Below are 22040 nucleotides of genomic sequence, written 5' to 3'. Positions count from 1 at the left end.
TCATTGCCTATATTAAATATTTATATGTCAATTTAATATTTACAGTGATTTATTTATATTATTTTTAACTTATTTATTTATATTATTTTTTTTAATGCTGAGTAATTGTAAACAAATTTTCAATGATAACATTTAACTATATAATTAAATTTATAATGATAAAAATATATATTTTTAATAAAATATATTTATAATATATTTTGATAAAGTTGAATTAAAGAATCAAAAAGAAACATTAAGAGGTTTCTACACTGATAAATCGTCGTTGATAATTGGTCGATGTAACAATAAAGTAAATTAATTGACACGTTACAATGTTTTATTGCTAATCATTTACTGCATGCTCGTGATTTACATGCAGCAAGAAAAATATTATGAAAACGTAGTTTGTAAATCAAAACGATATAATTTTAAAAAAAGCAAAATGGCGCCAACGCGCATGTGTATATTCATTCAGTGAGTGCATTCGTAGGAAGTATATAGGGAAATACGTATTATTAATAAATAAACAAGCAACGCAATATTTCAGTAATAAAAATTCATAATTCCTCTTCAATTTCAATAAACGTCACCTAATACATTTGTCCTTCTTTGTACCATAGCATATATACTTCACTTTTTTTCTTTTATTGTTTTCTTTTAACATATGCACAGGATTAAGTCGTGCGCACGTGTATTGATACGCTCATGTGTATATGTAAGTACGCATATGTATGCCTCTATTATGCACACACGACATAACACATGCTTCGTGTATCTCTACTAGAAACCCGCCTATTCCTCCTAACATACATACATACGAACATGCGCATGCGAAATGTCACATGAACACGCGCGTCGATAATATATACTCTATATATGTGTATAATAAGTGTTACTGTACACTTTTGTCGCGACGACACGCGTGCACACGTGTACACTTCCGACTGAATAACATGTATACATTATATTTCAATTCAAATCACAAAAACACGATCTTTCTGCACGACAATTATGAGAATAAAAATAAGTGTCGTAATAGTTGTACTAATTAATATAGTGTAATAGTAATATTAATGGTAATAGTGATAGCAGTAGCAGTGATAATAGCACTGTTGGTATATTTTTTCTTATTGATAACAACGGTTCTTTTTTTTTTTGTTATCCAAATCTTACGCATATTGATAACTAATCACCGTAGTCGGTTTACCAATAAACGCCATATATACAATGTACATACAAGTTTAACATTTTGTTGTATGCCGTTTAACAAGATTTACAATTTTTTTTTTTCATTCGTCATGTATATATAAATATATAAATTTATATAACAAAAAAAAATACATATATATATCTATATATAGATTTATATATTTATACGGATCATAGGCATGTATGCGATTGTAAATAAAAAGTATCATATATAAATGAATAACATTTTGTCTATTCGCGATAATCAATATTTAATTAGTATATAGTGTGACACGACAAACTATAACTTTGCCGAAAATCGCGTCGAACAACACGTGTATTAGTCGAGAATTAGTTTGTGTTAATTAATATGCTTTAATTATTTCACATTTTTTTCCCGACAGTCAATTCTGTTAACTAAAGAATTAATTTACACAAACTAGATGCATAAGACGAAATGTTTTCTTTATACATTCAATGAAATAAACATTCTAGTTGAATTATTAATATATTAATTAATTTCTATCTAATAGCATGTTAATTATTCATAATCAATACATTAATACAAGGACGTAAATATGTCCCAAAACAGAAATTATATATTTACTATTTGCCTAGTTTTTTCGGAATTCGTTATACACTATTTTACAATTGCCTATATAATTATTTACAATTTTTTCCGCAATAGCGAATCTATCTGTATGTTAACTAATCCACATTTTTTTAATCTATAATATGTATATACATTTGTTGTGTATGCAAGAAAAATATCTCTCTGAATGTAATTTAATTGGAATTGTATCTTTGGATTGCGACCAAAAATAGATTTAAGTAATATGTTGTAGATGGATATTCTCGATTAAGAATGGTCAATCATTACGTGGATTATCCATGTAATATATATAACATTAAAAGTCAAATGCGATATTCATTAACATAAATAATACGAAAAGTCGATATAGTCGATATAGCAAACTTTCTTTCGTTGTTTTCGATACGTAAATTTTAGATCAAAAATAGAATACGAGTAAATATTGCTAAAAAGTACTATAATAGATATAAATGAGCATAAAGAAGAGAGCTATTTGTAAAAAATGAAAATTGACCATCCTTATTCTAAATTAATATTTATCATTTGTGATGATTAATAATATTCATTTCAATATTATTCGATATGCAAGTGCAAAAGCATTTTTTTCACTTTTTCAATATTTTTTATACTGATCATTCTATACTGATTAAGTTAATAAATTTTTCTATCTATCATCTACTATTGACATAGGCAAATGAAATTCTCCACCTGATGGTATTTTTTACATTGTTATATATTTGTGTATATATATATATTTATATTTATATATTAGAGTTTCATAAAAAAAATTAGATACAATTGCAAAATTCTAAATACGTTAAAAATACCATCAGGTTGTACTCATTAATTTGTGCTTTAGCATTAAAATGTATAACGAAGAAGTACTTTTTTCAGACCTTTTTGAAGCAGCAGCCCTATCACAGTATGGCTCGGAGATGAAGGCTTTTTTTTTTCTCCTTATACAGATCAGATTTTATAAAACAGATTCTATTTGTTTAATTTCTTTTTCAGGAGGTTCTTGCGGAGATGGCGCAGTTTCTACAATTTCAGGAATATCCTCTTCATTTTCTTCTTCGATATCTTCATCAATTGGAGTCAATGTATCTAATATCACAGGCTGAGTCTGTAACAAATTTTGTTTTTTTGTTAATTAAAAAATTTAAAATAGTTTAAAAATAATGTTTATATGTATTATATTTATTATACTTATTATATTTATTATATTTACTTATATATACTATTATATTATACTTATTATATTTACCTGTGGCGTTGTACAGCGTTTCATTGCTGGAGCCATGAAACTAGTAACTGTACTTACAAGGAAGAAAAATCCTGCCATAAAAAATGGGATGCTATAGCTTTGCGTTGCATCATAAACAGCACCTGCTAAAGGTGAACCAATGATAGCTGCTGCTCCTCTAAATAAGATTAAGAGGCCAAATGCATTGGTCAATTTGTCCAATCCCAAAAGGTCTACCAAAATAATTGACGTCAAAGAAATATATCCAGCTGAAATATTGAAAACAAATATATAATATCAAGACAAAAAAATCAGATTTAAAATAAAATTTATTAATTTTAATACTTACATATAGCTATTCCAAAAAGAATGCTCATAATAATATAAGCAGGATATGAATGACAAAATGGAATTGCAGCCACAGCAACTGTTGATATAATTAAGCAGATATTATTCAACAATAGTGAGTCTACTTGTGGAAAATCCGCAATGTATCCACAAGCTACACGACCCAGAGTATTAGTAATTCCAATAATAGATACTAAATATGATGCAAGAGTTTTGTCAATATTCTAAAAATGATATGTATTGAAAAATTAATATATATGATTACAAAAATAGTAAGTAAAAAAAGAAATTATTATAATTTTTAACTTACATCTAAGACTGCAGCATCTAATAAATATACAAAAGGGACATATAAACCAGCCATTCCAAATACGTTACTAATACCAATTAAAAGAAATACTGGATCTTTTAGCAAAGATACATCCATCATAGTTGCCAGAGCTTCTTTGAACGAATCAGGTAATACCAAACAAGGACATAGAGGTTCTGTAACATTTATTGTTTTAATATAAAAATTTATAAATCATTATATATTTATCTTTGAAAAATTTCTTACGTTCGCGCGCCTTTTCAATATCGGTGTCTTTAATATCTCCACGAACGGATTTTGATAAAGAAATAACACTTTGACGATAATTTGCAAGTGACTTTTGACTTTGATATTCTGGTAAGTTAACAACACTACCACTATAAAAAATATCCTTTCTTGATAGTGGTCGAATTATCTGTGGTTTTTCTTTTGGAATACTAGTTTTACTGGTGGTAAAAGTAATACTTTCGCCATCCTATAAAATATGTATTATTTATAATTTACATAATAATTTTGTTAAATTAAGTATGTGTTTGAAAAAATATGATAAAACGTACATCTATTTCCGCATTATTATTTCGAGAACCCATAACACTGCTTGTCGAAAGTCTCAAATGCAAACTTTTTCTAATATCACCATTAGAATTCAATGTTGTTCTAGAATTCTTAATGGCACTAAGACTTGGTTTATACCTTTCACCAGTACTTGTTTTGCGAATTCTATCAAAAAAGGGTACAGAACCATTTTTAGGTAAACCTTGTACATGAGTTGTGAAAGCAGGCTGTGAAGCATTTCTAGGAATTATTGGTTTGAATTCGCTTTCAGACTTCTCTGTTATATCTTTGGTATCATCAATATTTTTTCTACTCTTTGATTTAGTGGAAATGTTTTTTAAGTCCATACTGCCACTATTACTAGTTGCTCCACTAGAAGAGTGTTCTTGTACTTTCACTTCCGATATAGTGGGAAGAGTTGGTACCGTTGGAACTGGTGTTAAAGGAGTTCCTTTAATATTAAAATATATCATAATGAAATATATCATAAAAATCATACTTAATTATCAATATTAATTTTAATTCATATTTTCTTACCAGGCACTAATTGGTCTAAATTGAAACTGGAATGAACACCAGGATCAATATTAATAGGCATTTTCATTCTCTTTTCCATAGATCCATCAGGCAGTTGTACCATGAAATAAGAACCCCCAATACTCCCACGTTCCATTTGAAATCTTTTTTCCTCTGCCATTCTTTGTAACAATGGTTTAACAGAAGAAGCTTTTGGATATTCCAATGGCCTCATCATTGCACCAAATACCTGTGATGTTCACCTATTGTTATCATCAAATCTATGTTCTATAATTTTTTTAGAAAACTCATAGATATTACTTACAGCACAATTTAAAATAAGACCTGCAAGAATTAAATTTGCTCCTTTCCAATTATATGCTTCTAATAACATTGTTGCAAGAGGTGCAAATGCAAATGTGCCAAATCCTGAACCACATACAGCAATACCTGTAGCTAATGATCTTTTGGTTTCAAAATAATAACCTACACAAACTACTGCTGGCAAATATATTAGACCAAATCCAATTCCTGAAACAATATAATTATTAATGTATCCAAACTATTAAAAAATAATTTAAAATCTAATATATTTAAAATCTAAAATATTACACACACCTCCCATAACACCATAAGTTATCATAAGCATATTTACACTGGTTGAAAATGTTGAAAGTACAAATGCTGCTGCACCTAAAAAACTTCCTGCCATACATACTGCTCTACATCCATACTTATTTGTTAAAGCACTGACAATAGGTCCTAAAAAATGATTGTAATATTTAAAACTAATATATAATTATTACAAAAAAAAAAATATTTTGTAATAAAAAAATTTACCAGCACTGAGGTACATGCCAGATAACAATGAACCAACCCATGCAGTCTTGCCTTTTCCTTCTCCAAAATATGTAACAAATTCTCCCAAAAAAACACCAAATGTATAAGCGATACCATCAACTATCATATTACACATGAATGATGCAAATACCACCACCCACCCATATCCACCATCTGGTGGGGGTGGTATGTCATGGTATTCACATAATGATCCTCCTTCATCTTCTGGAGATGCTTCATCACTAGCTCCATCAGTAGCAGTTAATTTTGCATGCTCTTCTACAGAATATTCACTTTCCGTCTATAAAAAGTATAAATATTTTCATCAGTTTAGTGATAATGTATAAATGTAGAGTTAGATATTATATTGTCTTTAACATTATTTAATACATATTATTATATTAAAGATAATAAAAATCAGATTTAATGTAATTCATCTATTATTAAAAAATTTGAATATTTTTTGGATCTTATAACATTATAATATTGTAATGTTAATATTTATGTTTGTCTTGTATAAAGTAGTGGTAGTTCACCTTGTAGAATATAAGAAAAATATCAAATACCTTCCTTTCATACTAATGTGTAAATATATAGATATCATTCTATATGTATTATGATTAATAAATTAAATAAAAATTTTTTAAAATTTCAAAAAATCATATACATCTAAATAAAAAATTATTTTTACACATTTTTTCCAATGAAAATAGAAATTTAATAAAATTATAATGATGAAATTATATGAATCAACAAGAACGCAATTCCGGAAGACATCTTTTGGAGCGTAATGTGAGAACGAGCGGTCGTGCCATATTATAAGATGATCTCATAACGCAAACGCAAGCATAGATATTATATGGCTACTGTGACTTAACCATTCCCTAAGGCTACGTTTATCCAAGGTAAAATAGTGTTTCCTCTGAATCTAATAAACAAGAAACGATATTGATCACGCGATAAAAATGACTCTGCTTCACGAAAATTCAATGTATAACTCTTTAATACTTTTTTAACATAATATTCTAAGGATACTAATAAATTTAAAAAAAAAAAAAAAACGTACAAGAGAATATACTTCCATGCCTTCTTGAATTTGAACATATTTTACATAATTGTAAACGAAAAAATCCGTAAGGGAGTTGTTTTATAAATATTTTAGAATAAAAGAGTTCGTACAATGACCTAGACTGCCAACATATTAAATGAATTCAAATATAGCGCTAAGACATACGAAAGCATCGATAGTGACTCGATAGTAACTTAGCCGAATGGAAGGTCAGCCGAATCAGCTGATCTACTGTCATTAGAATTGGTAAAGCGTGCGCCACCTAACGTCAAGGCAAAGGAAACTTGACAAGAGAATTGTTTTCGACCTTGTTTTCGTGACGGTGGTGTCACATTTGCAACGGGTGCAAATTGTGCACACAAGTACGCAGTGATACACGGCTGTGCTGACGATATATACAAATGCGTGTATGGTGTTTCGCGTTTGTCAGAAACTGCTACAAAAGTGTAAATTACATTTATCAAGGCTAAGTCACGTGTTGTTTCCGAACACGTACGAAGAAACTATAAAGAAAAGCGAAACGATAGTGCCTTGAAATTCGAAGCGAATCAGATCACCCAAGAATGAAGACAAGAAACGCTTAAACGCACGCATATTACCAAATAGAGACGAATTTTCGAAACGTACCGTACTGATCTTCCGCACGCGACGCGAGCCGTATTGGCTGTACTGCGACTTGTTGAGCGACACGCGCGACATTCTATGATCGCTTTAATGTCAGACTCCGTTCGTTTCGTCGTTGGCCTCCACACACTGTGCAGAGTTCTATTTTCGTAGAAGTGCACGCAGCTGCGCGCGCTGTATATTCTTTCTTTCCGTGACTTTATCCCTCAAAGTTTGCCACGCTACGCCACTTCCGCGCGATTTAACACTCCCCCTGTTAGCAAATAACAGGAGTAGCAATATCAATCATCAAAATCCGCTGCCATGTCTTTCACACTCGCGCGCTTCGAGTCAACTTCTATCATACGACCATCGCACGCTCACTGTCTTGTATGTATTATGGATCAACCGAACTTAAACGTGCGCAGTAACTTTTTAAAAAAGTACACTTTTGTGAAGAAATTAAGAATATATATTGCTTTATTCCTCCTTGCAACACTCGATAATGATACACGTACACGAAGTAACGTGTCTTAATAAATTCAGTTCATCGATAAGATTCAGCTATGAGATTCGGATGCACACGAATAAAATGGCACTATACACCTAAAATGATTCAGCACGCGCAAATTGTCATGACAAGTTTGCCGGCAGAAACGATTGGTTTTGCTGTTGGACGTATAACTGCTATGTATCACTACGCACTACAAAGATTCTATTTATATACAAACACGGTAGTAGAGCCTTCTTCAAATTTCCATGTACAAAATAACTTTATTTTCTATGTGCACAATATTCTTTCTTCTGTCATTGTGTGATTTTTGTATAGTGCAAAAATAATGCTGAACAATGAACAAAACAACATGCAACGATGTGTTAATAATGTAATCACTGCGTTTTGGTGATTGCGAATGTATGTACGAATACACTGTGTTTACTATTATTATATTTTACGATCCTAAGATATATAAATGACTAAACTACACGGATCTTCGTGAGAATTTAAGTACCCGCCGAACAAAAGAACTGCTTGCAACAACGAGAGAGCACGGAGCTCTCGTTGAAGCGGCACTGATCGTTTGTGCGCGAAAAGTTAACCTATAAATGCGAAGCGTCTCATGCGTCCCCACCCTATCACAATTACGTGGCGCGACAACCAGACGATTTGCGAATTTGCTGAACTAAGATTTTAAAAGATGTTTGAAATTTTTATATGTATGTTTTTTTCTTTAATTATTTTAATTAATATAAAATAGAATTATATTAAAGAAAAGAAAATCGATCTAAATTTTCAATGATTATTTTCATAGATATTTTAACATTTACAATAATTTTCGATACGACATTATTTACGTAAAGTACTTTATGTTTTTACAAAAGTATTATATAAAACTATAAAAGAAGCTTAGAATATGATACAATTCGAATTAATTATACTATATACTTTTAATAATTTTAATAATTTTTTTACAGATATCAAGAATATTCTTTTTAAAAGAATACTTTTAAGAAAATAAAATTTTGGAGAAATTATTATACAGAAATTAAATTTATTTTTCAATTTTTTTATCTCAAAGACATTCAACAAGTTTAAAATATTTTCGCTAAAAAATGCATTTTTAATGAATTTTTTAAGAATAAATGATAATTTATGATAATAAAGATTAAATTAAAAAATTAAATTATATCAAAAAAAACTTAATCAATGTTTTATTTAATTCAAAATATAATTGTTATGAATAAAAAAATACAAAAATAAATAATTTCATGACACTGATCTTCACGCAAAGTCAAAAATTTTTTAGTATCGTTTAACGAATCAATAATTGTATCAAGGGTTACTTCGTATTATGGGAGATATTGCACCGATTGACTAATACATTGCAGCTCAATGTCACTCGACTCTGCTCAGCATAGATGATTCACATTTGACTGGTATAATAGTATAGAGATCGACAAGTTATTTATTCTAACGTGCAATTATAGCAGCAACTTGAACTTACGTTTAATGTTTCGACATATCGTTCCGCGTTAGCCATTAGTCCGATGCACGCGCGTTGTAGTTTTTTTTTTAATATCACGGGATAGAGACAAGTCCACCTCAACCGTTTATGCAATTTTTAGAGTTTCGAAACGTTACCTCACTAAGCAAATATTTGCTGGCAACGCTCTCGTACTTCAGGAAGAAAGTGACAGTTCCCGGTGGTGTGTTGCTATCAGGTGGCTTCGAGAAATCATGTTCATGGTCGAACGGCTAAATAATCGTACGCGAAACATTGTATATCGTAAAGTTACCATCGTATAGTAGCGTGACGCGCGCACTAATAATCTAAGTCGATGCTTACACTACCATGAAATTAATCTTGCACGCGAATGAAGGTTACCAAATATATCATACTATCGAGATTACCGATACATAGAATCGCGGTTAATCGATTGCCATTTAATGATGGCCGTCACGACGAAAATCACCAAACGATCGAATTACAGCGATATGAACGATAGCTGGCGAAAGGGGGCGGGGCGCTGAAGCAGGAGGGCACTAAGTAAACATTCTGAAGATGATCTCGAGTCGATATGTAACAGTGGTGGAAACACTCAAAGAATCAGCACCGATAAAAGGGATAGGTAGACGGGAGGAGAATGGTACCACTGGTATGTAACGTCGATCACGCGAGAGTTAGTACTGCAACATGCTGCATTCCACTGATGCTTTACTCGTCTGCTCGAGCACGTTTATGAATTAATTAGATAATAACTAGCGACAATTAACGTTGAAGGCACGATACATGAAAACACCATCTGCTTTTGATCTCCGCACAAAAATTAACCAAGAATAATTAAATAATATTATTCTATGAAACAAAATCAGTACGTTTAAATAAGAATTTTTTTGTCTCAATTTGAATTTGATTGATTGAATTCGAAAGTTATTAGGTAGGTATCAAACTTTTTTTTTTTGTATTTTTGATTGTAATATTTTCAATGAAAATGATATAGATATATACGTGCAGACATAAACAAAATTCATAATTTATAGTAATCGTAAGAACATCTGGTTCTTGTCTTCTTAGAAATATCAGTGGCAACAGTGCTTTAAAATGACTCAGAAACCGTAAACAAGAACTACATCATGATATTTTCTTGATTTGTAACAGATCATTGTTTACGACGATGTTAGTCTCTTCTTCATTGTCCCAGTTTGCTTAGGACCGCGAGATATCAGGAGTCATGATAAAAGCATGAATATAATCGGGAAAGGAAGAGCAACATTCTCCCTGCTTCGATGAATCACATTGTGTGAGTAATTATTTTAAATAATCTTACCGAATTGTTGAATTGATATGGTACTTTTTTTTATTCGCTTGTATTACAATAAAACAGAAAAATTTAAAAAAAAATTAAAAGAAAATGGTCTCGTTACAAGTTTGAAAAATCGTTAATAAATTATTTAAAATCATGTGATTCGATCTAATCAAATTTAATTGGTTTAAAGGAATTAGGAAAATTCACTACTGTTTGTAATCACTGTGATTAATCTATTTATTCTGTCCATGATTCGCAATCAGTTCAATTGACTTTATTAATTACATTATTAATTTATAATGAAGGTTAGGTGTCCGAAATTCATTTCTTATTTATCGAAATTTGTTTGCATTAATGACATCTAAATAAGAATCTTTGATAGAAACAATCAAATTTATAGGTATTTCTAGTTACAATTTAACATTTATCGGCCGAATAGCCGAAGGATAAGGGAAATACTCGACATCGATACAGAATGATAACGAATTCAACAAACACTTAAAAGATAAGATGTTCTCGCGTAATACATCTTAATCCATGGCTCGACATCAATCCATAAACTGGCACGTGATATATGGTCTACGAGGTACATAATACAAAAAAATAATAACATCCATAACTCCACCCAAAATGCAAAATTTCGTACGCGAAATTTATTCCTTCTAATGTTACCAACGATATACTGATGAGCTGTTTGCAAGCATTATCGTTGTTCCAACTAGGTAACACAAATCACTTTCACTTGTGCATTTCGTAATTAATTTAATCATATCGTATATTTTGTCATTCAATTAATAATTTTCTATAATATGTATTAATTAATAATATTTGTCAAAAATAGCGTGCCATGAAAATTACCAATAAAAATTTTTGTACACGTGCGCAAAAAAAACATGTTTATCAATCGAAAATATTTCGTTATCAATAAATTAAATTTTTATTAAACCGATGAAACAACGGATTGCTGTTATTCAATTTTTGAAGTCAATTCATGTGGTAATATATCAATGGAATAGATCATACAAGGAGGGTTGTAATCATTGTCAACATCATAATTTCAATATAAACACGATTCAACTTTTACTATATTACTTTACTTATCAACGTGCGATTTTAACGACATGAAGCGACGTCTTTAGTTAAGAGTAACAAAATAAAACGAACATGATAAGGTAAAATTTTTATAAACTATTATTCGATTAGAAAATCTATTTTACATACCTTATTTTTAGGCGACATCACGCGATATTGGCGTTCTATTTAAATAAAGATGAATACACCCTCACAGTAAATGAGAAAACGAATAAGGAGGGAAAAAGAGATGGCTGTACTTGTGCCACCTGAGTGGACAGTGTCCAGCTGTGGAACGAGAAAGAAGCGATATGAAAATGCGCGCTGCTCAACCACCGGCTGACTTATCGCATCGCAGTCGGTTGAGTCCATCCAATTCCCCACTCTATGAAATCCATCTCACTTCATTTCCCTTGCCAACTCTTCTTCATGTATTCCATCGTTTCGATTTGCTCATGTTTCTCTCTTTGTTTTACGATTTCTCTTTCTATATTCTTATCCTTTTCTTCTTCTCTTTGTTACACACAAAACCGACCGTCTTCCTTCTGCTACAGATTTCCACACAGACATCATTCACGCAATGCAATATCGTGCGCGCGGAAATAAAATGCGCTACTGATCTATCGATAAGTACAAAGTTCTAACTATGTGTACACCCAGATATTTCAAATGTGCACAAGATATCACTATTGGATGAAGATCTTTCAAACATTGGACGTGATACAAACTAGCAAGATGTTACCAACAAATATATGCAATTTAACGAATAAGAGAATAATCAAGGAAGGAAAAAAGTTAAGTGTTAAAGAGAAAAATTTCAAACTTCATTTACTTTCGGATTCAATACGATTGAACAGAAGTTATTTTCTAAATTAAACAATTCTTATATTAAACAGAGTTTCATCATGAAAGGAATTCTAACGCAGATACGCGAATACATTTCTGTTTTATGACGAAAATAGAGTAGCAAATCATAGTGTCCGATTTACCTATTTCATATTAATCTTTTCAAATATTACAATTCAATGAAATTTTTCTTATGATGATTCTTCCATTATTATATATTACTATGAAAATATAAACTGAAATATGAAATAAAAATTATAAAAATTAGAAATAAAATTAAAAAAACAAAAACGGTTTTAACTTGTTAATAGGGAGAAAAAAGCAATAAAAATAAGAAATGAAAAAAACTTACGATATGATTGACCATAGGTTTTGGCTTGATTTGCAGGCCGTCATCGTCGCCGATCTGCTCCCCAATCTGTTCGCGGCTACTGGTAGGGCCCATCTCGGCGCCGCGGCGCCTACCTTAGACTCGGTTGTCACTATCTTCAACGGATTGAAACAGCCACAGCTTCGTGATCCTATGTCCTCGTGTACGAGGAACGATGCGAGAACAAAGCAATCACCAGCCGGATGACACCTTGTCCAGGCAGTCCGCTGCGCCCCCTTTCGATTTATAAGCTTTCCATTGGCGATACATGAACAATCCTGGAAGTTGTAGCTGCTTGATGACAGCTTCTTCCGGGCTTCTTCAGTGCGTTTTTTTTTCCTTTCTTTCTTTTCTCAAACTTCTTTTTCTTTCACTTCCTCGATGTTACGATACACTGTGATACTTGAAGATGAAAGAAACAGATTTTCTTAAAAGTTGAACATTTGTCAAAGGATAATAAATTGCTCCTTTGGTGCTAGAACGTCGATGATACGTCGGTTTCTTTTTCCGGTATTCTCGTTACGACGAATTCGGTGAAATCGCGACACGACTGCCACCACCGGCACCAATTTCAGATTATTAGAACCCTCAATAACAACGAGGACGTCGCTTACACCCCGCGCACGACCTAGTCCACGGAATTTCGATCCACCTTTTCAGGAATCTATTACGTGCCGCCTCCCCGACCTGTTTCTTTTTTAATCGTTCACGTTCCAGTGTGATACAGTAAGAAAAAATTAATAATGATGCTATCACCGTTGTCGTAGCCGTTCGAGTGAGTATATTTACGATGCAACCAGATAACGTGAAAATCTTGTTGAAAAGAATTTTCTTGCAGACGATCCCGCCGCGGGTGGGTAGCGCCGCGGCGCCCCGGGATCAATAAAACGACCGCCCGGCCGTCGCCTTTCCTAGGTCCTGCCTGCCTGCCTGCCGTGATCTCCCGTTTACGCGACGCTGGACGTCGCGACGCGTCCCCCCCCTACTCTTCACACCGCGACCGCTGAACGCGCCGAATGTATCCATTGGACGCAAGCGCGATTTCTTGTCGCGCACGCCCCCACACGGTCTCTCCCCACGAGCTTGCGCAGCATGATTATCGACGCGATAGTCGGTATTGCATGCACTATATGTAACTCTTTCGTCTCAATCCTTCCTCCTGTTCCTTCGAGATTGCTATCTCTTTATGCGGAACAACGAAACATACAGATTTCTCAGAGTTACTATTTCTGTTAATGTCGCGGTTTTTTCATTCCTCGCGAGGATCAATGAACATAACTTTCACTGTTGTGAATTATGAATCATACCGAGCTTTTCATTATAATGATTCATAAAAAGGATAAAAATATTTTAATTTTTCCCTTAATCAAATTAGATTTTTATTTTAATGTTTGCTATAATTTATTTACAAACATATAGCTTGCTACAAACACTTGCTATATGTATCAATTTTGCCACATATGGCAGAGTAGAAAAATACAGAAAAATAGCTAGACTGTAATTACAATTTAAGATAATATAATTATGCTATTTATTAGTACAGAGAGACTGTTTGCAACTGCAAAATGCACTCGTATGTTTTGTTGGCTTTGCAATTCAGAAATAAGATACTGCAGTATTGTCGCAACCTTCGAAGTTGAAGGTCGCCGATGTTCAATGAAAACGAGTATGTTTGTTATGCATTTGCAGTGCATATTGATGTAGTTTATATATCAATTATGTATGTTAAATGAAACATATTATAATTCCTTCAAATCTTTAATTAAAAAGGAAAAATACTTTACGTTAAGATATAAAATAAATAAATTATTAAAAGTTATTTAAACTTAAAATTAAAATATTAAAAAGTTTTGGAAGAATTGATTTAATTGCTTAGAAAATATTTTTACGCTCGATTATGTTTTATTCAATCGTATGCGTAATTGATTTCGTACTATTCCGTATTATTCCGTATTATTCCACACAATTGCTTTTATTTTGTAGCTGCATAAGGCAGATCGATATTCGACAGTTCTCAAACTAGTCACGAATATATTCCAAAGATATTCTGATGTTTGATATCAATTGCAAAAATAGACGTTTATACTTTGTAGCGAAAACGCAAACCGAACTTCATTCGAATATTTTAATTCCTGTTAATCTAGAAGATTAGCAACATGAACAAAATTCCTTTCTTATAAACAAATTTCAATTCAGTTTATCCAGTAAGAAAGAAAATCGAGATAGTCACGCGTTTAAGTCAAACGGATAAATTTCTGCGAATCCCGCAACTGTTTTATCACTTGTTTCGCAACTGTACTCATTTCATTTTTATTCGAAGTTGCAATATCTTCTATTTTACTAATCGGTAGAGTAGTAATCAAGTCTTGAATGTATTTGGGATTAGTCAGGCCATATGTCATTGATTGTAACACGCGCAGACATAGAAACTGTGTTTCATCTGGTAATGAATTGTTTTTCAAGTAACAATTTAACACGTCGCCTACTCGTGATTCGAAGAGATGCTGTAAGCCGGTTTTATTCATACTGACGTTATAGAATATCATCAACATCAATCTATACAGGAACACAATATTCGATCCGATTAGGAATATAAAAAATTATAAAAAATATATTAGGGCTATCAATCATTCGATATTCATAAAATTACCTTTTCAGAGATAGAGAACCTTGCGAAAGTGGCAAAGTGGGCATAAGTTTCACCATTTTTTGTACTAAAGCTCTACCATTCGGATCAGTGATTAAAAATTCACGTCCCTCAGGTGTTGCAGATATGTTAGTCACGATGCCTAACAATCCAATTATAAACTGATATTCGACATTACAAGTAGGGGGAAAAGCGTTTTGATAAGTGTTTATAAATGCAACGAAACTTCCGTCCGTTATCGATAAAAATTCACCGATCATATGCTGAAACTATAGAGCAATTAGTACAAAATTATATTATTCTTTAAATACAATATATTATTTGAATTATTCTTGAAAATAGAAATATTTACCCCAGAAAGCCAAACATCGACAATTTCTGGAAGTCGAGATGCGCGCCATGTTAAATTACCCAAAACTGCCCCTAAAGTTGCACAGTATGTACTTTGATTCAATATCTATGAAAGATATAAAAATATTTATTTATTCTAAATAATATTAAAATATTTCATGTTAAATTATTAATTAATTAATTAATAATTTAATTATTAATTATTGTTAAATCACTTGTTCTCTTAAATATTCTATTTCTTCTTGAGCCTTTTTGTTTTTATCTATTTGTTGTTGCAATTGGCTATGTAACTGTTCACATTTGAGCTCTAAAACTGAAATTTTTTCTTTTTCTTCTAAAAATAATAAAAATATTAATTAATAATATGTTGTAGTTTATTAAAAAAAAAAAAGAGAGAGAGAATACCTTTATTTATTTCATCGGTTAATGATTTCGGAAATAAAGAAACAAGATCTTTTTGACCATCATCTATGTTTAATTTATCTAAGTCTATATCTAATCCAGAATTAACGAGCGTTTGCGGAACATCTTTTATAAATTTATGGATATTTTTTTCTACTGTGCTTAGGGTGTCTTCCACAGAAATCTGAAAAATTATATTACATATATATTATGAAGACATATGTTTTCTTTTGTATTATTTCCGGATATTTTTTTTTTTTTATATTCTAAAAATCACAAGATATAGAATGAACAATGTTAATCATTTTTTGTATATTAAACAAATATGAATACCAAAAATTGTTTTTCGTCTTCTAAATTTGTTTGTTCTTCTTGAGCATTCTTGTCCATGTTTGTTCAATTGAATTTTATATTGATACAAGTAATTTTCTTGTATGTTTAGCGAATTGATATTTTGAATATTTTTAACATGTTGACAATTATCGTAACCTGCATGAAATATAAATTATCATGAAGATATAAAAATTTATATATCATAAAAAGACAATTTCAAATATATTATAATTGTATAGATTATTTGTTTTTTTTAAATAAATAATTGTTTATTTACTTACAAATTATTTTTAATTATATTCTTCTTTTCGTATAAATCACGAAAAAATTAAAATCTTATTTCTTTAATTATAATTTCCATAAAAAAAAAGACAAAAAACATAATATTACTATTTTCAGTCAATATCTAATAAATAATGTTTAGATATAAATATATGTAAAAAAAAATATATGTAATATATTTGATGAAAAAAAATTATTTTTAATCAAATTCAATTTTTTTTAAAAAAAGAAGTTTCTGTCTAATGCACTTCTTCCAAATACTGAATTCGATACAAATATTCAACTTAACAATAACTTTTGAAAATATATTTTTATTCGTCACTATATGAAACATCCTTAAATTTGAAATAGCTTTTTTATGAATCCATCATAATATAAATAACGCATGTATTTAGCGTGGCTTGCATTTTATGCATCTCGGAACACTCGAGGGTGAGCGTGGTTTCGTGTTATGATGCAAAAAAAAAGCGTTAATTATAACCTTTCGATTAGAAGCTCTCTTATTTTTAAACTAAACGGAATTTCATCAAGATATTGCTGTAGCCTAAGTAAAATTCCATGTAAGTTATAAAAATATGATGATTAACATTTTGATATGTTAGAATTTAATTCATGAATCATTATATATGCGTTTGTTTTTGATCATAGAAGTTGTAAATAATATTACAAATATGTTCAATCGTTCAAATCGTTTTTTATTGTATAATTATAATTGTTTTATATTGATACAAATGTTATCTAATATATTTATGTTTAATTGTTATATAACATAATGATATTTTAAAGATCATTAATAATTTTCAGATGCAATATGAAATTTTCAGAAGGAGAAGAAATACTTGCAAAACATCCAAACTCTGATAAATATTATAAAGGCAAAATTTTAAGTATAAAAGGTGAACAATATAAAGTACAATTTGAAACAGGTATTGAACAATATATTGATTCAACTGATATTAAGGTATATTTTTTGTTATATATAATATATGTGCTTTGCTTTAAAAATATTTTAAATTTTATATTTTTTTCTTTTTATACTTTTTCAAAATTTTAGATGGATAGGCCATCAAGAAATATAACTAGAAGTAGAAGAGGAAAAAGTCCTACTAGATCAGTTAGAAAATCTCCACGTAAACGTTCACCTGGAAGATCTCCATCAGCTACAAGAGGACATAGATCACAGTCTACAAATCGTACAAAGTTTGCAAAAATTTCTTTGCCACGTATAGAAGTATCTAGTGGTAAATAAATTGTTATAAATAACATGCAAATGAATTTTTTTAATAATATTATTAAATAATTTTTTGTGAAAAATATATAGATATACAACATAATGATGATAAAATTATAAATAAAAAAAGGACACATGATGATGATTCTGTTGAATCAATGCCTCTTCAATCACGATTGAAGGAACTAGGAACAATTACACGTAGGTCAACAAGATTATTATCTGGTATGCCAAAACCTGAATCAGACCATAACATAATTTTATTAACAAGAAATATTAATCGAGCTGTCTCACTTCCTTCAGAAAGGAAGAGTCAGATGAATGATTTTAGTATAGATGTAAAGGAGAGAGGTCATTCAGTACAAAGAGATCAAGTAAAGTTTATTATTATTATATATATTATTTATAATAATTATTAATAAATATTAGTAAATAATTACAATTTTGAATATAATGTTTTATTTCAGGATTTGTTAAAAATAAATTATAAAGATATAGATATAAATACACAAATGATAGAAAAGCGAAAAAAAGAAATCAATATGGTTAGTGAACCACAAGAATGGGGAGGAATGTTTGGAACTTTTATTCTTATATTTCTATTACCTGTAATTATGATTGTACCGCAATTATTGTGCGCAAAAAATGAATGTACGTTTAAATATCATAAAATATCTACAGATCTAAATTTTTATGTAAATGTAAAAGCTTTTATTGCATATTTAAGTCTCTTTTTATTTGTAATAATTGTTTCGATCATACCAATCGGACGAAAACTTGATGGATTACAAAGTAGGATTGAAAGATTACAATATCGTTTAAATGGTAATTTTATATTGAATTTTGAAAATTTATTATATTTTGAAAATAAATTATTAGAATAGAATTATTATCATTCTCTTTTTTTCAGGTTTTTTATGTGGCATTTTATCAATAATTATATTTGCTACATGTATATATAATGAAATTAAAATTACTGATTTTATTTTGCAAAATAATATACAGTTTTCAATCATTGGTTGGATTCTTGGAATAATTTTATCAGTTTTATTATTTATAAAAGGAGGCAGAGCTTCAATAGCTAATTTAAATATACATGGATCTACTAACAGTATGATATATAACTTTTGGCAAGGAAGAGAAATAAATCCACGAATTGGTCCTGTGGATTTTAAAATAAATCTTTTTCGGACTTCTATGATAACCATAGTAATAATTTTTTAAAAAATATTTCCATTTGTAAAAATGTATAATATAAAATATGTACAATTTTATTCAAATTACAGATTCTCATAAACTTGTCTATTGCAATCAAAACAATTGAAGAAACTGAAATATATACTTTAGAACATCTTAATGTAGGTGCCTTATTAGGTACTTTGCTACAAATCATTTATGCAATGGATGCATTATTTTTTGAATCTGCATTATTAACGACTTTCGAAATAATGTACGAGGGAACTGGATATATGTTATGTACGGGTTATATGATGTATCCATTTTTACCGACTCTTACGACGAAATATATGTTATATCACAAGTAAATATCAATAATAAAAAATAATAATATATAATTATAATATTATAATTAATAATATTATATAATTAAAATTTTAATTAAAATATGATTTTTAAATTTCAGGACACAACTTACTTATCTATTTATTTTTCCTATAATCACTTTTATAATTGGCTATTTGTTATATAGAATTAGTAATCTACAAAAGAATAAGTTCAGAAGGAATCCTTTATCTCCATCATTGATGCGTAAGTATATGATTAGCTTACATTTGTAATTGTAATGTAATAAAATACTTTTTAATATGATTTATGCATTTATTTTATAGATTTAGAAACTATACCAACTATACGTGGTAAAAAACTTATAGTATCTGGATTATGGGGTTTTATAAGACATCCCAATTATTTAGGTGATATAATAATGTGGTGGTCAATATCATGTATAAGTTTAGCATGTGATATTTTGCCTTATTATTATGCAATTTTGTGTACAGGATTATTGATACATAGAGCTATAAGAGACAATGAACGTTGCAAAATACGTTATGGTTTAGCTTGGGAGCAATATATATCACGTGTTAAGTATATGATTTTTTATCGTATATTTTAAAGTAATATAATATATGTATAAAATATTAGCAATATTAGCAATTTTAGAGATACCAAAATATGTTACAAAGTTGTACATTTAAAAACAATAATGCTCATTATTTCATAAAATATTTTAATCACATTAGAATTATATAGAGTTTATACATACACATGTGACATAGTATGTAGGATCCAAATTAGCTCAATACAAAACCAAAAGAAATAATTGTTTAACATTTAGATTTAAGCATATCATTTCATAAAATCTTTAAAGCAATGAACAAAGTGTGGTTATCAAAAAAGTACATTTTAAAAAAAGATATAATTTAAGATATTGTTGATATGAATATGTATATTGTAAAGTATATTTCTATGATGAAAACATTAAAATAAGATTTTTATACTTTTTATACAAATATGTATATTGACAAATAAATAATTTTTTAATAGTCGCGTCATTTTAAAATTACATTTTCTGATAATAAAATGTATAATATTTTATAAAAATAAATAAATAAAGAATATATTTTATGTGTTTTTCTTTTTTTCTATACATTAAACGAAATATTAGAAAAAATTGATTTATAATGTCATCTGATATTTTAATGGATTTATGACTATGACACATGACATAGCACTAAGAGCAGTATTTTGAAAAGAATTTTGTAGCGACTTTTATTAATTTCATTAACAGATATGGCAACTTTTTTTGGTGAAGTAGTATTTCCAGTTTCACGAGCATTTTGGGATGAAGAAGATGAAAATAGAGCTATTGATTATTCAGTTAATCAATTGTAAATTATATTTTCGTTAAACATAACCTCTTTATAAATATTCAAAAAATTCAAATTTCTTTTAAATATGTTTCAGCGAATTATCTATTCAATGGTTAAAAGAAAAACCACTTGCAATTGATACTTTAATTATAGTTGAAGGCGAAATGCTAATTGGTAATATATAATATAATATATATTTATATTTTTGATATTTTAATTATGTTATGAATAATTTTAATGAAATTGTAGATTTTTCAAAAGAATGTTTGTGTCCAAATTCTAAAGAAATATGTTTCGTGGAAGATGAAAAGCAAAAGAAAATATATACAATTTATGAAATCAGTGATAAAGTTTATTTAGGTATTGTGTCTTCTCATTTTGATGTAAAATTATCAGGAAAACTTGTGGAAAAAGTAAGCATATTTATTTTGAATTATGAAATATTTAAGATTAGTAACTTATATTAATATTGTTGAATTTATTAGTTGAGTGACATTATATTAAGTGCAAAAAGTACAATTTGTATAACATGTCGTCATGTATCACAATTTAAAAACAAAAATACACCAACAATACCATCTTTCTTAAGGATGTTAACTACAGAGAATGGAAAAAATATTTGCAAATTGAAAGAAACATTTCTAGAGCAACCAAATATTATATATGGAGTAGCAGCAGGAGGTTGATATTTAAAAAATAAAAATATATTTTAAAATATTTTAAAATATAGATTTACTAATAATTTTTTTTTTTAGTATTGTCATATGCTCAAATTATGGAACTACCTGCAGTTTTATATATTTTATATACAGATAGTTTTGTATTGGATTCATTATCTGCAGAACCACTTTTAAAATTATTTTCAACAATGAATTGTACATTACATGATGTTAGATTTTCTGGAAAAGATTTTTTTAATAAAGGCAATCTTTACATGTAAAACTGTTTTTTCTTTCTCTAAAAAATTTTATGCTTATATATTTATTTATTATATTTTATATTATATAAATTAAATTAAATAAGAAAAGAAGAAATTAAATTAAAAATTGGAACAAATAGATAGATAT

General features: G+C 29.3%; 4 protein-coding genes across 15 annotated transcripts in view; 2 read left to right on the top strand and 2 right to left on the bottom strand.

Moving 5' to 3' along the window:
• LOC724925 (delta(14)-sterol reductase) overlaps positions 1 to 20483 on the top strand; it is a 47446-nt gene extending 26963 nt beyond the window's left edge. Inside the window, exons 1-10 of one of the 8 annotated variants that reach the window (XM_026440772.1) lie at positions 10041 to 10183; positions 10321 to 10546; positions 17659 to 17815; positions 17909 to 18095; positions 18176 to 18459; positions 18553 to 18910; positions 18996 to 19294; positions 19372 to 19625; positions 19728 to 19852; positions 19933 to 20483. In XM_026440772.1, the coding sequence (XP_026296557.1) occupies positions 10533 to 10546; positions 17659 to 17815; positions 17909 to 18095; positions 18176 to 18459; positions 18553 to 18910; positions 18996 to 19294; positions 19372 to 19625; positions 19728 to 19852; positions 19933 to 20216 (1962 nt within the window). In that variant the 5' untranslated portion in view covers positions 10041 to 10183; positions 10321 to 10532 and the 3' untranslated portion in view covers positions 20217 to 20483. Of the gene's footprint in view, positions 1 to 9767; positions 9902 to 10040; positions 10184 to 10286; positions 10547 to 12265; positions 12418 to 17253; positions 17415 to 17658; positions 17816 to 17908; positions 18096 to 18175; positions 18460 to 18552; positions 18911 to 18995; positions 19295 to 19371; positions 19626 to 19727; positions 19853 to 19932 lie in introns of those variants that run through there. The other 7 variants (XM_016912243.2, XM_026440771.1, XM_006562157.3 and 4 more) reach the window with 7 other exon arrangements.
• Positions 2382 to 13778, bottom strand: LOC725015 (monocarboxylate transporter 3). 5 transcript variants are annotated; one of them, XM_026440765.1, is made up of 11 exons: positions 12822 to 13778; positions 5575 to 5875; positions 5353 to 5496; positions 5060 to 5265; positions 4756 to 4984; positions 4221 to 4669; positions 3910 to 4138; positions 3664 to 3839; positions 3355 to 3577; positions 3027 to 3274; positions 2382 to 2885 (listed from the first exon to the last, which is right to left on the bottom strand). In XM_026440765.1, exons 1-11 carry the CDS (start codon positions 12912 to 12914, stop codon positions 2736 to 2738), a joined length of 2448 nt encoding a protein of 815 aa, XP_026296550.1. In that variant the 5' UTR covers positions 12915 to 13778; the 3' UTR covers positions 2382 to 2735. The 5 variants fall into 5 exon arrangements, with proteins under 5 accessions (XP_026296550.1, XP_026296553.1, XP_026296552.1 ...); XM_026440768.1 differs by lacking the exon at positions 12822 to 13778 and adding an exon at positions 11774 to 11912; XM_026440767.1 differs by lacking the exon at positions 12822 to 13778 and adding an exon at positions 9250 to 9652.
• LOC100577896 (heat shock factor 2-binding protein) lies at positions 13089 to 16693 on the bottom strand. The gene is made up of 6 exons (XM_026440776.1): positions 16573 to 16693; positions 16243 to 16423; positions 16053 to 16171; positions 15839 to 15943; positions 15490 to 15755; positions 13089 to 15395 (listed from the first exon to the last, which is right to left on the bottom strand). Exons 1-6 carry the CDS (start codon positions 16627 to 16629, stop codon positions 15074 to 15076), a joined length of 1050 nt encoding a protein of 349 aa, XP_026296561.1. The 5' UTR covers positions 16630 to 16693; the 3' UTR covers positions 13089 to 15073.
• Positions 20484 to 20793: 310 nt separating the features above from the next.
• Positions 20794 to 21915, top strand: LOC552102 (proteasome assembly chaperone 1). Its single transcript, XM_624481.6, has 5 exons — positions 20794 to 20991; positions 21068 to 21147; positions 21223 to 21386; positions 21459 to 21654; positions 21729 to 21915. The coding sequence occupies exons 1-5, from the start codon at positions 20894 to 20896 to the stop codon at positions 21911 to 21913; spliced, it is 723 nt and encodes a 240-aa protein (XP_624484.1). The 5' UTR covers positions 20794 to 20893; the 3' UTR covers positions 21914 to 21915.
• Positions 21916 to 22040: the final 125 nt, after the last annotated feature.

The sequence above is a fragment of the Apis mellifera genome, linkage group LG5, assembly GCF_003254395.2.
Source record: "Apis mellifera strain DH4 linkage group LG5, Amel_HAv3.1, whole genome shotgun sequence".
Lineage (NCBI taxonomy): Eukaryota > Metazoa > Arthropoda > Insecta > Hymenoptera > Apidae > Apis > Apis mellifera.
Note: the sequence above shows the minus strand (reverse complement) of the source record. Positions and strands in the feature narration are given on the sequence as shown.

Bases quoted from the DNA above. Each gene is read 5' to 3' on its own strand.
- LOC552102 (XM_624481.6), top strand. From the start codon at position 20,894: ATGGCAACTTTTTTTGGTGAAGTAGTATTTCCAGTTTCACGAGCATTT. The intron at 20,992-21,067 runs GTAAATTATATT...AATATGTTTCAG, and splicing joins GATTATTCAGTTAATCAATT to CGAATTATCTATTCAATGGT. The intron at 21,655-21,728 runs GTTGATATTTAA...TTTTTTTTTTAG, and splicing joins ATATGGAGTAGCAGCAGGAG to TATTGTCATATGCTCAAATT.
- LOC725015 (XM_026440765.1), bottom strand. From the start codon at position 12,914: ATGGGCCCTACCAGTAGCCGCGAACAGATTGGGGAGCAGATCGGCGAC. The intron at 4,985-5,059 runs GTAAGTAATATC...TGAACATCACAG, and splicing joins GTCTTATTTTAAATTGTGCT to GTATTTGGTGCAATGATGAG. The intron at 3,578-3,663 runs GTAAGTTAAAAA...TATCATTTTTAG, and splicing joins TAGATGCTGCAGTCTTAGAT to AATATTGACAAAACTCTTGC.
- LOC100577896 (XM_026440776.1), bottom strand. From the start codon at position 16,629: ATGGACAAGAATGCTCAAGAAGAACAAACAAATTTAGAAGACGAAAAA. The intron at 16,172-16,242 runs GTATTCTCTCTC...TATTATTTTTAG, and splicing joins AACCGATGAAATAAATAAAG to AAGAAAAAGAAAAAATTTCA. The intron at 15,756-15,838 runs GTAAATATTTCT...ATTGCTCTATAG, and splicing joins TCGATGTTTGGCTTTCTGGG to TTTCAGCATATGATCGGTGA.